Genomic DNA, 17,221 nt, shown 5'->3' on the forward strand with positions numbered 1-17,221 from the left:
TATGAAGAAATAGAAAAGCATAAACAAATAAACAGAAAAGCTAATAAATAGTACTAACCCCTCAAAGAAATTCAACTAATTAAAACCCTTCCCATATAGAGATCTCCAGGCACAGATTAAAAAATTGTTAAACAATGTATACATATGGCTCAACTTATGTAAATAGTTTTAGCTGGATAGAGTATAACTATATGTATATTAATATATATGGATATACCAGTGGCTCAGCTGGTAAAGAAGCTGCCTGCAATGAGGGAGACCTGGGTTCGACCCCTGGGTTGGGAAGATTCCCTGGAGAAGGGGATCTACCCACTCCAGTATTCTGGCCTGGAGAATTGCATGGACTATACGTCCATGGGTTCGCAAAGAGTCAGACTTGACTGAGCGACTTTCACTTTACTTCATGCATATGTGTAGTCTCATATATTTATATAGCTACTAGGATTCATACACGTATGCAAACACATAAAGGAAAACATAGAAGGATGCACATCAAACTGATTATGATGACTTCTGAGAGAAGGCATTTGGGGCTGTCACTCTACCTATATTATTTCCATTTCTAAACATTTTGTTTTTTATTTATTATTTCCATTTTATGAAACCATATTTATGACCAAACAAAACTCAACCTAAGGTTAGATCCATTGATATAAAATATTCAGTGGTAAAAAAAAATGCTATTGAGACCTAGGCTAGGATTTAACATCTGGTTCTGACATGACCATACTCAAAGCAAACAGTAGTTGCTCAATAAATAGTAGTCCAAAGGAAAAATCCATTTAACCACAGAAGGAAAGTCCACCACCACATATGTAACACTGTGCATTTATTTACAAAGAGGTTAAAGAAACACACAGATTCTGGCCCCCCTGTGCACTGGGGAGTCACCATCGTCATAATAAATACAGTAATTTAAAAAAAGAAAAAAATACTGGATTGGAACAACTGAGGGTCATCCTGGGCTTCCCCCACTCCCTCTCACAGGGGGTGCCACGAGATAGAAGCCATCTTCCTTCCCCTCTTCTACCTCCCAATCCTTCATATCTGTCCAGGGAGGGAGGTGAAAGAGTCTTTCTTTCCTGGTGTCACCAACTCCTACTTGACCCTCAAAACCCCAAAGTCAGTGCTCCTTCCCTTTCCAGGGCACTCTGCAAGCACCCTCTGGGTCAGCCACAAAGTCTCTGACCAGGGTGCTAAGGGGATATCCTAAGGGTTCAAGGACATGGAGGGGGGCACTTTGTGAATGTGAACGGGGGCCATAACTGGGCATGGAAACTAGGAATAAGAGGGCTCAGTGAGAGAAACGAAGAGGAAAAAACGGACTAACTGTCTAAACTAAAATGGGGAAATTCAAACTGAATTACCCCTTCCGTATACCATAGTACACCCATAGTACAGATGAAGAAAGTGAGGCCCACAGAAAGGGAACTCTCTAGCCCAAGGGCTGCAGAGTCCACAGCTCAACTGGGTCAAACAGGGCTCCTCCCCAATTCCTCCCTGTGGTGGAGGAGGAGCCTTTTCAACCAAGACTGCAATGAATGCGGCAGTGAAGAAGGGTCTTTGGAAGCAGAGAGAATGGTGGTCTTTGGAAAGGAGGTGTAGAAGGGTCAGTGATTGGGGGGTGTGGTAGTGCAGAGGCCATGAAGGGGGATCCCAAGCAAACCTCTAAACTCACACTGTAGTCATGACCTTGAGAGAACCCGAACGGAAACGCAGTATCTTCTTCTTGAGCGCGTGGGAAGCCTTGATCTTCACAAAGACTTTGGCGGGGCCCGCAGGCGCCCCTCCACCCGCACCAGCCCCCGGCCCGGAGGCCGCGGTGGCTGCAACCAGCTGCTGCGGCCACACGAGGCCACCGCTGCCATCGGAGTCGCTGGATGCAGATGTGAAGGCAGGCGACTCGCCCTCGCTGGCGCTCGATTCACTCTCCCCGTAGCCGCCTCCGCCAACGCCGCTTACCGGGCCCCGGCGCCCCAGGGGCCCCAGGCGCCCGGCCGAACACTCCGAGTCGCTGCCCGCGCAGCCGTAGAGCAGACGGCGCTGAGGAGCTGACGGGGATGGGCCAGGACCCGGGCCTCGGGCGACGGGGCCGCGGGGCCGGCCTCGGCGCCCATCGGCAGCGTCGATCTCGGCCGTGGAGCGCCAGCGGCGGCAGGACCCGGCGGCCTGAGCCGCGAGAGTGGGCGCTGGGCCACGGCGAGGCCGTGGCGGCCGAGGCTCTTCCCTTTCGGCTGTGGGGTACTTGGGGGGACCTGGAGGAACTGCGGCGGCGCGGCCCAAAAGGCTGGTCTCGGACTGGGAGCGCGCGGCCTTGCGAGCCCTGGGCGAGCCCCGGCGGCCCGAGGCCTCGGTCATGCGTCCGCGGCGGCCCGCGGCCCGGGGACGCTCCCGGGGTGGGGACTGCTCCACGCTGCGGCCCCGTGTCAGAGGGGGCGCTTTACGGCGCGCCGCGCGGCCAGGGAGGCCGCGGGTGGCGGCCTGCGCGCCCGGGATGTACTGTGCCTTCACCAGGCGGCCCTCCGCCGGGCTGTCGGGGGGCGAGGGGGCAGCGGGCGGGGCCACGGGCTCGGGGGTCGCCTCCGCCTCCCACGGCGAGGCCCAGGCGCGGCCCAACGGGGCCGGGCTGGCGGGACGGACCCCCGCGCGCTCCACCGGGGGCTCGGGCGCGGATCGCGCGCCTCCGGGGGGCGGGGACGCGTCGGGAGGCCGCTGGCGCACGCTGTTCTGGCGCCGCGGGCCCCCGTCCGCGCCCCCGGGACTGGTCCGGGGCTGGCCCGCCCCCCGGCGGCGGCGCCTGCGCAAGAGCGCCGAGATGTAGCCGTCCAGGGGCCGCCCCGAGCCCGCGGCGTCGGGCGAGTCCGGGGGAGGGCGGCCGCAGGGCCGTGGGCTGCGCAGCGCTACGGCGTGCAGGGGGCTGGGCGTCAGGAAGGGCCCCGCGCGGGCTCGTCTCTCCGCGGAGGAGCAGGCCTCCGGGGCCGCAGACCCCGCAGCCGTCGGGTAGGGCGCCGAGAAGGACCGCGGCACGGCTGCCCTAGGGCCCACTGCCTCGGGTGCGCTGGGACTGGCGTCTCCTAGGGGAGGGAGGCAAAAAAGGAAGAGAAAGGAGACGCTCTCAAAGCCCTTTCCCTGTGGGCCGAGGAGGAGCAGTTTGCCTGCCGCCTGCCCTACTCTCCCACTCCCATTAGAAACGACAGTAACAACGAAGCACCTGCTCTCCCCCCTTTCCACACATCAGGTTCATAACGAAGTCTTCACAGCGGCCTCCAAGACCTTGCATGGTCCGTCCTGCCTCTGCGTGTCTGACCTCCAACTCCTCTGCACTTAGAGATCCCCGCCTCCTGGATGCCGGGGCCAGTCTCTGTGTTGGCTGCTCCTGCTACCTAAACTGCCCTTCCCTCAGGGTGTCTGCTTGACCCACTCCCGCTCTTACTTTAGGGCGCCACTCCAACGTCACAGCCTCAGTGACGCCGTCTCTGGCCATATTTTCTACAGTTGCATTTCCCTTCCCGGCTCCAAGAGACATGCTCTCATCCCCTTCCATAATTTTATTTTCATGGTACATGTCAATATCTAATATCCTAGGGACTTCCCTGGTGGTCCAGGACTTAAGACTCCGTGCTTCCAATGCAGGGGGCATGGGTTCAGTGCCTGGTCGGGGAACTAAGATCTTAACATGGGACTTAACCATTAAATAAATGAAAAGTGAAAGTCATTCAGTCAGGTGAGCTTCTTTGTGACCCTATGGACTGTAGCCCGCCAGGCTCCTCCATCCATGGGATTTCCCTGGCAAGAATACTGGAGTGGATTGCCATTTCCTTCTCCAGGGGATCTTCCCGACCCAGGAATCAAACCCGTGCCTCCTGCATTGCAGGTGGATTCTTTACTATCTGAGCCACCACGGAGCTTATTAAATAAATAAATAAAAATCTAATATCTTAGATGTTTTACTTATTTATCTTGTATATTATCTATTTCTTTCACTCGAATGTCAGTTTCATGAAGACAGTGATTTCTTTACTGATCTATTCCTCACCCCTATGATATGTGCCAGGAAGGCACATAGTAGGGACTCAGAAAGGTAGTTGAACAAATGAATAGCAGCGATTTCTGTTTACCAAATGGCTACCATGTGCCATGTTCCAATGTCTTTGGGCAGAGGCTCACTGAATAGTCAAAACTTCCCTGTGAAGTAGATGCTGTTATGAATCCCATTTTAATGGATGGAGAAATAATGCCCAGAAAGAAGGAATGTGCTCAAAATCACACAGAAAGGGACAGTTACAGCCAGACTTCAAATCCAGGTTGATTTGACTCAGATGCTTGTGATCAAAAGCCTGGCTCTTGGGGGCCCAACCCCACCCACCTTACCTAGGGACTTGGGCCTCTCGCTGGCATAGATGCCCCGGGGTTCAGAGGGACCCAGGCGTCCATAGGAGCCAGACCCAGAGAAGCCACTGTCCCCACAGAAAGTCGAGGGTGGTGAGTCCGGGCCTCCCGTGGAGCTGGGGTCTTCATAGAAGCCTAGATTTCAAAGAGAAGGGGAGAAAACAATCAGGGGGGCCTGAAAAGGGGGCACGGAGTGGAGGGGAGGAGATCAAGAGGCAGAGTGAGGAGCCTGAGAAACAGGAGACAGTGGGGTGGGGTGACCCAAGCAGACCATACTACCTCTACCCATGCTTACCCGAGCTGCGTCCACTCTCCTGTTCCAAGCCCCCAGACTCCAGGCTCAGGTCTCCCAGCTGCTGGCCCAGGTCCCAGATGAGCCCAGGCAAGGCCTCCTAAGGAGGTAGGGAGAGCAAGATGATCAGAAGACACCCCCCTCCCCCCAGTCCTCTGTCAACTGGTCTTCTATTCTAGCAGCTCATGGGCAGAGTTTCGCTTTGACAGTGAGGCTTGATTTCAAAAAGGTAAAAGCAGTACCCAACTTCCAGGATTCCTTTCAATATTTCTGTCTCTTCAACCCATTAGAAAGTCCTCCTGGTCATCTAACTCCAGTCCCTCATGCTGCAGTCACCTCATTCCCTCTTAAATGTGAGTGATAAGGCTTCCGAAGGCCCCATCTCTTGTCCCTTCTGTTCCCTCCATCTGGAGCTCATGGCTCCTTAACCCCTATCAGAAAGCTCTTTGAGCATAACTTCAGGTCTTCCTGCTGTAAAGGCAGGTCACTGCTAGAAGTTAGTGTTCAGGACCCAACAGATCTCTCAGTCATTCATTCATCCGCCTTCTCCCAGACTTTGACTCTCTCTTCTCAGATGCTCCCACCTCCCCTCATGGCCCCCTTTTTAATATTTATTTATTTATTTATTTACTTGGCTGCTCCAGGTTGTAGTTGCAGCGTGTGGGATCTAACTCACTGATCAGGGATCTAACCCGCCCCCCGCCCCCCGCATTGGGAGTGTTCAGAGTCCTAGCCACTGGACCGCCAGGGAAGTCCCCCCAGTGCCCCTTATCACCAATGAAAAGTCCTTCTGCAAGTCTTCCTTAAGTTTTTCTTGCTGCAGGCTGACTCTGTCCCTCATTTGGGTAAAACAGGCTGACCACGATTCATGTAAATCTTTGCACCTCTCAGAAAGAATCCCCTCATGTCTACTGGAGGGCTTCCCTGGTGACTCAGTGGTAAAGAATCCACCTGCCAATGCAGGAAATTCAGGAGACGCAGGTTCAATCCCTGGGTTGGGAAGATCCCCTGAAGGAGGGCATGGCAACCCACTCCAGTATTCTTGCCTGGGAAATCCCATAGACAGAGGAGCCTGGTGGGCTACAGTCCATGGGGTCGCAAAGAGTCGGACATGATTTAGCGACTGATCAACAGCAACAAATGCTTACTGGAAAGCCCTTCTGTGAATCTAGCCTTAGTGGAACTACCATAGCAAACCCCAGGGGGTTTCATTGCCTCCAGCAGGGACCTCTCCTCCTCCTGCCCTAGCTCCATCCTCACCTAGAAGCCCTAGTGTCTGTCACAGCACCTCATCCCCATGGGAAGTGTCGATGGAGTCTACCCTGGATCCTTTGTGCTGCAGGAAAAGACCGCCTCCTATCAGATGTGAATAAATGAAGGTGAAACCCTTTAAGGGGAGTGACTGGGACACGGTGGGGGCAGGGGCTGAAACAACACACATGGGGTCTCCAAGACACTAGGACTTAACCCCCTTTTGAAAAACAAGACTGGAGCCAGGAAGAGTCTCGCAGGGATCTGGGTGAGGCCAGAGGCGGGGGCAGCCTCGGGCTGACGGTTGACCCTCAGACAAAAGCGGCTTGTCTGGACGCCAGGCAGGCAGCAGGAGGGAGGGAAGGGGGGAGGAGGGGCTGAGAGGGCAGCCGCCCAGGCTTGCCTATTTAGGGCAGAAAGACTGGCCGGCTCCCCCGCAGACAACCCCCCCTCCAACTTCCTATTCCTGTGGCTGCTCTCCTGGGCCCCGTCCTTACCCCTCCCCCCCAAGAAAAGAAGCCCCCATCTGGGCTTGTATCTGGGAGGAAAGTCAACAGATCATTTCACTTTGAGCTCAGTGGACAGAGATGCTCAGAGTGGTGTCATCCTTGAGCAGATCCCAGGGATGCAGATGCATGATGCAGTGTCAGGGATGGCTAAAACACATCAAGGACCACCCCTATAATCCCACATCCTGTCCCACACTAATCATGTCCTTGCTCACTCCGTTGTAGCCACACTGGCCTCCTGACTGTTCCTTGAACATACCAGGCATGCTCCTAACTCAGTAGGATGTGTTTCCCCAGCACACTCTCCTGGCTCCCTCCCTTGCTTCATTCAGATGCCTAACGTATTCCCTTCTCTGATCACTCTTTCCAAAATAGCTCCCCATCGTTCTGCACCTGGGTTGCCCTGCCTTATCCCCCCCACTCCCTCCCCTGACAGAGCAGCAATGACCTCCTGACTTAAAATGATGTATCAGGCTGTCATTTGTTCATTGTCTTTCTCACCAGATCGTCAGTCCCAGCCCCAGAAGAGCAGAGATTTGGGTCTGTTCTGTATACTGTTGTGCCGTCCCTGTCACCAGCCCCCCAATCGAGTCCCAGTGCCTATGACAGTTCCTGGCTCAAAGTGGGTGCCCAGGAAATGTTTGGAAAAGGAATGAATGAATACAGCAGAATACTATGCAGCTGTTAAAATGGAGTGAGGCAATTTCTATATAATAGAACCATCATCAAGACCTATTGTAGAGTGAAAAAAGGAAAATGCAGAGGGACTTCCCTGGTGGACCAGTGGTTAAGATCCACCAGGCAGGAGATGTGGGTTTGATCCCTAGTTGGGGAACTAAGATCCCAAATGCCCTGAGACAACTAAGCCCACACTCCACAGCTAGAGAAGCCTGTGCATTGCAACAGACAGCCCAAGTGCCATAACGCAGAACTAGCACAGCCAAAGGAAAAAAAAAAAAAAAGACAGAATGTATAGTATAAGGATGAGTCAGGACTACTACCTGGGGGTTGTGTTAAAAGCTAAGTTACTGGGTCTGACCCCCCATAGCTTCTGATTCCAGGTAGGAGCCTAAGAAATTGAATTTCTAACAAGTTCCTGGGTGATGCTACTAGTCCATCAGGCCACACTTTAAGAACCACTGACATAGTCTCTGATACCTCACCCAAGAAACTGGAATTTGAAAAAAGCAAAGCAAACTCTATGTATTTTGGAATGTAGGTTGTTTTTGTGCATAGATGCAGAATTCACACCAGGGTGACAATGATGATCACAGACAAAAGGGTGGATTTTAGGGAGTCAAGGGAGGGATGAGGGGACTGGATGGTAGGATGAAGTGTTTATGGAGGCGCAGCTGGGAGCCGAATTGCCAGGGTTCAAGTTCAACTCACAGCCACTTGCCAGCTGTATGACCTTGAGCTGGTTTCTGGGCCTCAGTTTCCTCATCTGTAACATGGGCATCTTTTGATTCCAATGGGGTTTTTGTAAGGATTAAACAAATTTAAATAGCAGTTCCTTTTAAGCACTAAATAAATACTGACTTTTATTATTACATGAAAGCCATGAATTTCTAACAGGGAAAATATAAAATCATGCTTTACTGGTATAATTAGAAATAAATGAAAAAAAGATTTTTTTCCCCAGTAAGTTCTGCAGGTCCAATTTCAGTTCTTCCACTGCAGGGAAGAGCAGGAGTAAGGAAGATAAATAGCAGAGGCCTCTTTCTCCCCAGTGCCTGGACCCTACAACACCCCCCTATTTGCAAGTCTGACCTCATTTCTTCATCCTCCCAGCTGCAAGGAGATGAATCTTTAAAAGACCAGAAGGTCCTTGGCCTGAATCTGGCTCTCTGCCTATTCACAGTGCCCCTTATGGGTTTTTTTGTTTTTGTTTTTTTTTGCAATCCCATTTGCAAGTGGGCCTGAGGCTGCCCACTTCAGGCAGGTTTAAGATGAATGTGGTTTGGACCTCTGGAGACCCCTTTGCCCAAACTTTCCCAGACCTTTATTGCCCCCACTCACATGCCCCTGGTCTGTGTCCAATTCCCTTGATCTCTGTTAGGAAGTCCTTCTGCAAGTCTAACTTGAGTCCTTCTTGCTGGAAGGGGACTATTTTCCTTGGCGGGAGAGAACAGCACTCCTGCCCCATTCAGGATTCTTGCCTCTTTTCTCTGAGGTTCCCCCTAATCTTTCCCTGCATCCTTATCTTTCCTACTAGAAATGAATCAATTCTGGCCTCAATCAATTCTTATTTCAAAGGGAGTGTATCCCTGGGTGGTGGGGTGGAGGAGTCGAAGGGGTGAGCATCACACAACAGAGGTTCAGGGATCAGAGGAGGCCCCCACCCCCTCTTTGGAAGGACCCAGGAACCCCCAGCACCAGAGGAGTTTATATTTAGCGCTTCTCTGCTCCTCCCTCAGTGGCGCTGTCTCCCTCCCGTTGCCTGCCACCGCCTCCTCCCTGATGCAGGGACGGAGCTCTGCTTGGAGATTGTTGGGGGTGGGGGTGGGGGGGGAGTACTGATGGGTGGGAGTAGACAGAGGGGCAGAAAAGGGGGAGACTGAGGCAGAGAGAGGGAGAGGATGAGGGGCAGGGAGGCAGGACACAGCTGACCCATCCCCATGCCTTCTGCCTCTCTTTGGAGGGATGGGAGGTGCCTTCCCAAGCCCAGCCAGCTTAGGGTGGGGTGAGCTGGTGAGGGCCCCCACAACGTGCGGCTCTAACTTTGGGAGGGGGTGGGGCCTCCCACAGCTGTTTCTGTTTCCACAGAAGAATGTGCAGGGTCCCTCTCCTGATGGGGGTGGGGGGAGGGGCTGGCCGTCCTGCCCCAGAGTCTGGCTTCACTTTACCCCCACCTTCCCGCCATTCCCCATCCGAGGAGGGGGCAGTCGAGGTCAGTAGCAGGGAGAGCCCCCTCCCCCTGCTACCTCGGCTCAGGTTTCCCCAAACGGGAAGCTCTGACCACACACAGGCTTGGAGATGGGATCAGCAAGTGGAGCTGGGGTCTGGGGCCTGGCAGGCTGGGGGGAGGGGGAGAGAGAGACAGGGATGTGGGGCAGGAAGAAATGCAGGAAAGGAAGACCAAGGGAGACAGAGAGACAGAGGACTGAGAAGGCAGAGAGACAGGCACAGAAAGTCACAGAGATGTGTCAGGAGGTAAAAGAGTGCCAGAAACCCAGGAGAATTAAGGAATAACAAAGAGAGGCAGAGAGGGGTGATGCTCCCTAAGTCATTCTGGACACCTTGCCTCATCTTCCACCATCAAGCACCCAGGGTGTCTAGAAGTCAGACTCCCATGCTGCTTCAATTTGCCACCACTTGGGTTAAGCAGGGCTGTGACCAGGTAGCAAAGGAGGGAAAGTGTCACCAGAGAGTCGAGATCACCGTGGGATCCTAAGGGACTGTGAACTTCCTCTCGGCAGCAATCCCTCCTTCAGGAGACTCGAGGATCCCCTCCCCCCTCCCCGCCCCCTCCGTAGATCTCCAAGCGCACCAGGACTTAGGAGACGGGGGGAGGGGGGGCTGATAGGGAGGCCAGGAGAGGGTCATGTTTGGATCCGGCTGTGTGACCTTGGGTGAGTCGTTTGCCCTCTCTGAGTCTCAGGTTTTTTCCTCTATGAAATGGGTACTATCATCCCCTTATCCCCCAAGCTGCAAGAAGACAACGCCTGCCAAATACTCAGCGCGGGCTTGACACGTACTTGGCGCCCAGATGGATTTTCTTTGGGGAAGGGGTGTAGGAAATGCGGGCCTGTGCATCACACGAGGGTCCGGCAGAGGCGATGCAGCCCCCTTTCCCAGTTTGGGGGCGGGGAGGCCTGATCCCGCCCGCCGCCCAGACTATCCAGCCCCACCCCCCTCTTCTTTTCCCCTCCTCCCTCCCCCACCCGGACGGGTGTCTGAGCATCCAACCGAGACAGACAGACAGACACAGACGAGGGCACAGGGACGGAAGGACAGGTGGCCCCTCACCAGCTGCTCTTCCAGGGCCGCTGCGGCCCGGCGCGCCGCCGCCGCATCTTCGTCCTCGTCGGCGTCCTCCTCGTCCTCGGCCTCGGCGCCCCCCATTCCGGGCTGGGCCAGCCGCAGCGCCTGCTGCACGCGGTACTCCTGCCTCTCCCGGAGCCAGTGTAACTCGCAGAGCCCGGCCAGGCTGCCCTCTAGCCAGCCCCGCAGCCTACCCCGCTCGGGGCTCACCGGGAACGAGAAGGCCCGGATCATGGCTGCGGCCCCCCGCCCCAGACCGGCCGGGCCCCGCGGCCACCCCTCTCCCGGTCCCACCTCCCCGCCCCAACAGCCCGCCTGCCAGCCCGCCCGCTGGCCCGGCTGTCACCGTCTCATCTGCATAGGCGCCCGCCCATTGGGCCGCCCACCCCGCGCCTTATCTGCATGGCCACGCCCCCGGCGACAGAGCAACCCCGGCTTATTGGCTGGTACCCTTCCTTACGAAGATGCTCTGCTGTGCACCCTCCAAAGCGACGCATGCTCGCAGCTGCCTACTCGATCGGCTTACGGCCCTCCTCGCCACGCCCCCCTTCTCACCGCCCTTTGAGCCCTGGCCACGCCCCCCACGCGTCACAATGAAACAAGTCCTCCCTTGCCCGGATGTCATTGGTCCTGGCGTCTCCCATCCCGCAGCTGGTTCCGCCCCCTTGAGGGAGAGCTCTGGCTGCCATTGGACTGTCCCGCGAGAAGGGCAGGGGTGATCTATAAATAGAGAATGGGTCCAAGTGACATTTTGGCAGCTGCTCCTCTCTCCCCACCTCTCCTAACCTTCAGCTTCTGAAGCGGCGCGCGGGGCGGAAAGGATTTGAGAATCTAGTGCTGATTTTGCCTCCTCTTCCAGGAAGCCTTCCCAGATATTCAGCTGTAATACGAGAGGGCCAGGCCAACTGAGACGACATCCACCTATAAAATTGTGCTTCTAAGCGAGGCCAGCTTCACGCGCATATGACCCGCTTAGGAGGGCCCCGAGTTTGGTTTAATACTCTGCTGTTACTGTCTTGAAATTCTTATTTTTTGAAAAAGGGCCTTGCATTTTCATTTTGCACTAGGCCTTTCAAATTCGGTAGCCAGTCTTAACGTCTAAGAGTCTAAGATCGGTCGTGTTCCAAATTCGGGAATTATAAGACCCTGGGCCGAACAGAATCTAAGTGTCTTTTATCTCCCAGATGCTGTGAGGCTTTGCGCTCACCATTCAACGATTCCAGGGGCCTTTGTACTACGTTCTAAGAGGCTTTGTTCTCCCCCTTCTAAGATGCTCTGTTCTCAACGCTCTACAGTTCATAAGAGTCTGAGCCTGACATTCGTTTGCAAGGTTCCCTCCTCCCTCCACTGGCTCCTTGAACAGGGCTGGTGCCCCCTCAGGCGGCCAGCCTGTGTCACTACGCTGAGTGTGCGTCCCTACTAACTTCAAGATCTAGCTCCAAAATTTATACCCGTTTCTCAGACAGACTTTGACTCCCTAAAAACCAGGACCCAGAAGACCGTGCAAGATTCTCCCCCCTTTAATGATCCCGGATTACCTTCTGGTCCCGGACTGGAGAGACAATGTTAGAGATTGCGAGTAAAGACTCCAGAACCAGACTGCCTGGGGTGAGCTCTGCCACTTTCTAGCTGTGTGACCTTGGAAAACATGCTTGCCGTCTCTGTGCCCCACTTTCCTTAGCTGTCTTATCGGGGCTGTAATACTGTCTACTGCATAGAGTTGTTATGAGGATTAAGGGAGATGTTTGTCAAGTGCTTGGCACACTTCCATTATAAAGAGCCACAGAGGGTCTGATAAATAAGTTAAAAATAATCTTGTGAGTCCTACAGAGAAAAAAATGAGTCTGGATTTTAGTAGAGATCAACTTTATTTAATCCTCCTCTTGTTTAAGACAGATGTAGACTGTCATTTATTGTTGTTGTTGTTCAGTCACTAAGTCATGTTTGACTCTTTGCAACCCCATGGATTGTAGCCCACCAGGCTCCTCTGTCCATGGAATTTCCCAGGCAAGAATGCTGGAGTGGGTTGCCATTTCCTTAAGTTACATTAATTTACCAACAGTGGGGAGATGATCAGGTTGATGAAAGGGGATATGGAAAGCTTGCTCTCAGACAAGATTTTCTTGGCAGTAAGTGTGTGGGGTGATGTCAGGATTGGTTTTCATCCCTGCTGTTTGTGCAAGACCAGTGGAACCATTTTCTGTGTAAAATGTTGGATCTGGAGCTGACTTAGGGTTCTGGTCACCAGCCATTTGAAGATAAGTATTCCTAGGAAGATAAATAAAAAGAGAATTGCTCATGATCCAATTAGGGAGTAAAACCAAAGATTTGAGACAAGAGTGCAGCCAGCTGAGAGGGTTCCAAGTAGATGAAGAGAGATCCTTATTAGGTGGAGTCAGAAGAGTGGTAGAAATTTTGTGGATTTCCTTGTTGGCTTTTGGATGGTGGTGATGATGATGTCTGCAGAGTTCCTGGGAATGAACACACTGCACATGACTCCTGATCTATAGATGATAGGGTAGGGGGAGCTTCCTGTGCAGATGGAGCACTGAGCTGGGAAGGGTCTTGAAACGGAGTATGGAAGGAGTGCATGGCAACCGAGTCTAGTAATCTTGCCAGGATAATCCCACCGACAGAGGAGCCTGGTAGGCTGTAGTCCCTGGGGTTGCAAAGAATCAGACACCACTGAGCAACTGGGCATGCACGCACACAGACACCCATGGAGAACTAAGATCTCACATGCCACGTGATAAAGCAAAAAAAAAAAAAAAAAATTAAACAATGTAGCTAATTGTGGCATCTCATCAAAATCATTGCTGGGCCCTGAGGGCGGTTGAGAGGTGGATGGACTATGAGATACTTAAGGGGTGGGGTGGCCCCTGTATCTACAAAGCTGGGGGTAGCATGCCCATTAATGGGGATGGTCATTTGCCTCTGTGAGTTGAGGGGTGTTTATGGATGCAGAGGAGAAGGTCTGCTGGGAGTCACCAGGGAGAATGAATCCCAGGTTCAAATTCCTTTTATTTATTTATTTAAATATTTATTTGGCTGCATCAGGTCTTAGTTGTAGCATATGGGATCTAGTTCCCTGATCAGGGATGGTACTCAGGCCCCCTGCATTGGGAGCACAGAGTCTTAGCCACTGGACCACCAGGGAAGTCCTTCAAATTTCTTTTTTGTATTTTAAAGCTGGACAGGCTCAAGTCCAACGTCCCTTTTCTTTATAGTACCTGTAGGTGTCTCTCTCAAGATTAGGCTTAGTGGTTTCTGATGGCCCAATAGGATGGATTTTTACCTATTTATCTCCAGTTGCTTAAGTAGCAGGACCTTAAATTGGATTGTGTGGATTTTTTTTTTTTTTTTTCATCCTCATGTTGGACTCTCTTGGAGTTCTGTAATCAAGCTAACATGATTTTTTTTTTATCATCTAATTTCTGACCTCAGGATGTTGACAAAAGTCGTGGCCAGGATGGAAGCAGTGTGATTATCAAGGATCAGGCCTGAGTAGTCTTTTCATCCATCTCCTAGCCTGCTCTATCATTGCAGATGGATTTGGCCCTCTGTTGTCTACCCTTCTGGATTTTAGACCAGTCAGTTTTAGGAGAAACAGTCAGGATGGGGTCTAAGAGACATGCTGCATACGTGTGGGCTTGAAATATGCCTCAGAGGTGTTCTGGTTTGTTTGGAGATCCTCATTGACTAGGGTTCATTCAACCTTTTCAAATTAAAGAGCTGCAACTCCCCAAACGACCAGCAGATGGGCTAATTGATATAAACTGGGAAGACATGGAGCCTAAGCTCTAGGTACAAGCCTAATTTGTTTTGTTGCTAAGTCGTGTCTCTTTTGTGACCCCATGGACTGTAGCCCACCAGGATCTTCTGTCCATGGGATTTTCCAGGCAAGAATACTGGAGTGGGTTGCAATTTTCTCCTCCAGGGGATCTCCCCGACCCAGGGATCAAACCCACATTTCTGGCATTGCAGGCAGTTTTAAATTGGCTGCTGAATACTATCCTGGTTATATGGGGCTCAGGAAAATCTTTAACTATGGTGTGTAACTTCGAGCGTGACCAAGGTGTATAGAGAGCTTGGCTAAGCGCATGCTCTGATCGCTTGCCTTCAGCTCTAGGCCAAAAGTCTGGGTGATAACGGGGAGCTAGGGCAGTGGAGGACAGGGGTCAAAGGACAGAGGTTCTCTCTGCATACAACCTTCTGGGTGAAGGTGAACCGCAAGAAGTCAGCTTAGAAGAACTGCCCCCAAAGACACCCAGGCTCATGCTAGGCTGCCCCACCCTCTTGGGCTCTCCCATTCCAGCCCTCCCCACTCTGGGTCCTCACTAGCCAGGAACAAGCCTGTCTCCCCCACTGGATGGTGAAGCCCCTGAAGGCAGGACCTGGGCTGGCTTGGTCACCACCATGTCCCCAGCATCACCCCGCACAGTGTGACAAATGGATGAGCCAGAGAATGAGAGAAGTCATTATATCAACTTATAAGAATATACCAACTACTCTGTATCGACTTTCTACCATAGATCAGGTGTGCAAACAATTAGTAGCAATAACACCAAATTAAAAAATTAAACCATTAAGCCATGAGATTACTTGAGTTTTTCTAAATCCTTCACCCCTCCGATCATATTCCTTCTATCTCTCCTCCATTAATCTTCCCTCTCCTCTCTATGCTCTTTCACATTGTTTCCCTTTCTAGTCTTCCCTCCTGGCAGTGCTCCCTCCGTATATTTTTTTTTCCGTTAGTTCTCCTTCCAAAACTCCTCTCCCTTCAGTGCCCCTCCCTCCATCCCTCCTCCATCCCATCTTTTTTTCCGGATGAACTCCATCTTGGTGAGCAACAGACTCAATAATACGAGAGTGCGGTGTGGCCAAAGACCAAGGCCATAGGGCCAGAGATGAGTCCATTTTAATTGCTGGGGAATTAACTTTGGAAATAACCCGGGCCCCTGCCCCCGCCCCCGCCATGCCCCTCCCCCGGGGGCGTGTCCAAGTTGGGCAGGAAACTGCTTTCCTTAGAACAGTTCATCACTGGTAAGGTGTGAAGCGCCGCTCTCCGAGCACGCAAGGACAGCATCACGAGGCAGCCAGAGTGGGAGCCCGAGACCTCAAAGGACACTGATGCGCTCGGCCAGCCCCTGCATCTCGTGGTCCGGGGGTGGGAGGGTCCCACGAAGCACCCCTTCGGCTGGCAGCCCCGGCCCGGGTAGTGGGTGCTCTGCCACAAACTGCTCCCAGCGCGCATCGTCACTCTCGTGCGTGATGTACCGCTCGCCCATCTTCCCTTCCAGTTCCCGGAGGTCCAGCCACGTCTGGTACTCCTGGGCCGGGGAGAACAAGGATTAGTTTCGGTGTTGCTCAAGGGCAGCCAATAGTTGCCGGAGCATCGCCCCCATGGGATCTGCCTACCAGTGAGAAACCGGATACCAAGGACGGTGAAGCCACACCCTTCACAACCTACCTAGCCAATTAGCTCCACTTCCTTCTACAGCCCAGCCAATGGGAGGCTCAGCCACATTCCTAGTTCAGGGGGAAAGTACCTATAACCTAAACTACCTTAGTATCCAATAAGAGATGTGGTTCCACGCCTTCCTCTATCCCAACGAATGACTCAGCCATTCCCACTTGGCTCTCAGCCCCGCCCCTGAATCACCTGTAACCAGGGGTGGCTGAGAGACTTGTCCACGCTGTAGCGCTTGCGCATCTTCACCTGCAGCAGGTTGTTGATGAGGTCGATGGCTGCACCGGAAGGAGAGAGACAGTTTAAATCCTGCGGGGTGAGGGGCCGCCCCTCCTTCAACAGGCACCCCACCCTACTCACCTGCCATGGGAGCCTTCCTTCAGTGCAGAGGCCCCGCCTGCACGAATCACTCTCCCACCTATTTCCTCATTAAACTACACATTTATCCCCATCCCTCACGCTGGATCCTACATCTCCCACCAAGTCTCTACCTCACTTTCCCCATTCCTATGTCACCTTCATTGGTTTTGTCATACACAAGCATGTACAGGTACATCTATACTATATTTCACTTAGTATTTTTCTTTAAGCCAACTCATTTACCCAAGATTGCTGGGATATGGACAAAGCAAGTTGGTTAAATATATATATATATATATATATTGTGTATAGCATGCTGCCATCTGTGTAAAAGGAGAAATAAGAGAATGTATGTACCCATATTTGCTTGCATAAGTATATAGACTTGTAATACACACTGCCTTTGGGAAGGATGTCAAATAAAAGAATAAGAGAAAAAAAGAATAAGAGAATTTTCATTTTAGACCCTTTTGTACATAGAAAAAATTTGAACCATGTACGTAACCCTTGGAAAAATAGGTAGAATTTGGTTTTAAATCAATTCACTTTTTCAACTCACTTTTTAAGGTGAAAATACACAAATATATATATATATATTTATATATATAATCATATATATATGTACTTTATATAAAATATAGGATACAGAATTATATAAAATGGAGACTTTCTATCACCCTGGTCAATAGAAATCCTAAGATCACTTGCCATGTCCACAAAAATAAAATGAAAAGAAAACAATGTTATGAGATGCTAATCAGTAACCAGTTTCCTGCAGAAGGCCCAGAGTCAGAGGTCTGCTCTCTATGAAAAGGATTAGTGAGTGTCAGGCATTCAAGACAAGCTAGCACTCGTCCAAGGCTCCCTGCTTGATCATGAGCCTTGAAAAACAAGGCCCCACTGTGTAAACTCCTCTGAGTATAGGCCTTGTTCTCACAAGCTCCTTCGCACACACCCATCCACACT

The 17,221-nt window shown here is 52.1% G+C and overlaps 2 protein-coding genes across 4 annotated transcripts in view; both read right to left on the reverse strand.

Annotated features, from left to right (window-relative positions):
* Nucleotides 1-812: 812 nt before the first annotated feature.
* DACT3 (dishevelled binding antagonist of beta catenin 3) lies at nt 813-10,754 on the reverse strand. Its single transcript, XM_061139663.1, has 4 exons — nt 10,411-10,754; nt 4,685-4,781; nt 4,372-4,524; nt 813-3,074 (listed from the first exon to the last, which is right to left on the reverse strand). Exons 1-4 carry the CDS (start codon nt 10,657-10,659, stop codon nt 1,675-1,677), a joined length of 1,899 nt encoding a protein of 632 aa, XP_060995646.1. The 5' UTR covers nt 10,660-10,754; the 3' UTR covers nt 813-1,674.
* A 4,560-nt stretch (nt 10,755-15,314) lies between these two features.
* Nucleotides 15,315-17,221, reverse strand: part of PRKD2 (protein kinase D2) — a 32,724-nt gene continuing 30,817 nt past the window's right edge. For 2 of the 3 annotated variants that reach the window (XM_061139666.1, XM_061139667.1), the window contains 2 exons: nt 16,088-16,173; nt 15,317-15,755 (listed from right to left, as the gene is read on the reverse strand). In XM_061139666.1, coding sequence (XP_060995649.1) covers nt 15,543-15,755; nt 16,088-16,173 — 299 coding nt within the window. In that variant the 3' untranslated portion in view covers nt 15,317-15,542. Of the gene's footprint in view, nt 15,756-16,087; nt 16,174-17,221 lie in introns of all 3 variants that reach the window. The other variant, XM_061139665.1, reaches the window with a different exon arrangement.

The sequence above is a fragment of the Dama dama genome, chromosome 4 (assembly GCF_033118175.1).
Source record: "Dama dama isolate Ldn47 chromosome 4, ASM3311817v1, whole genome shotgun sequence".
Lineage (NCBI taxonomy): Eukaryota > Metazoa > Chordata > Mammalia > Artiodactyla > Cervidae > Dama > Dama dama.

Bases quoted from the DNA above. Each gene is read 5' to 3' on its own strand.
- DACT3 (XM_061139663.1), bottom strand. From the start codon at position 10,659: ATGATCCGGGCCTTCTCGTTCCCGGTGAGCCCCGAGCGGGGTAGGCTG. The intron at 4,782-10,410 runs GTGAGGGGCCAC...CTACCTCCTTAG, and splicing joins CGGCCCTGGAAGAGCAGCTG to GAGGCCTTGCCTGGGCTCAT. The intron at 4,525-4,684 runs GTAAGCATGGGT...TTTGAAATCTAG, and splicing joins GGAGAGTGGACGCAGCTCGG to GCTTCTATGAAGACCCCAGC.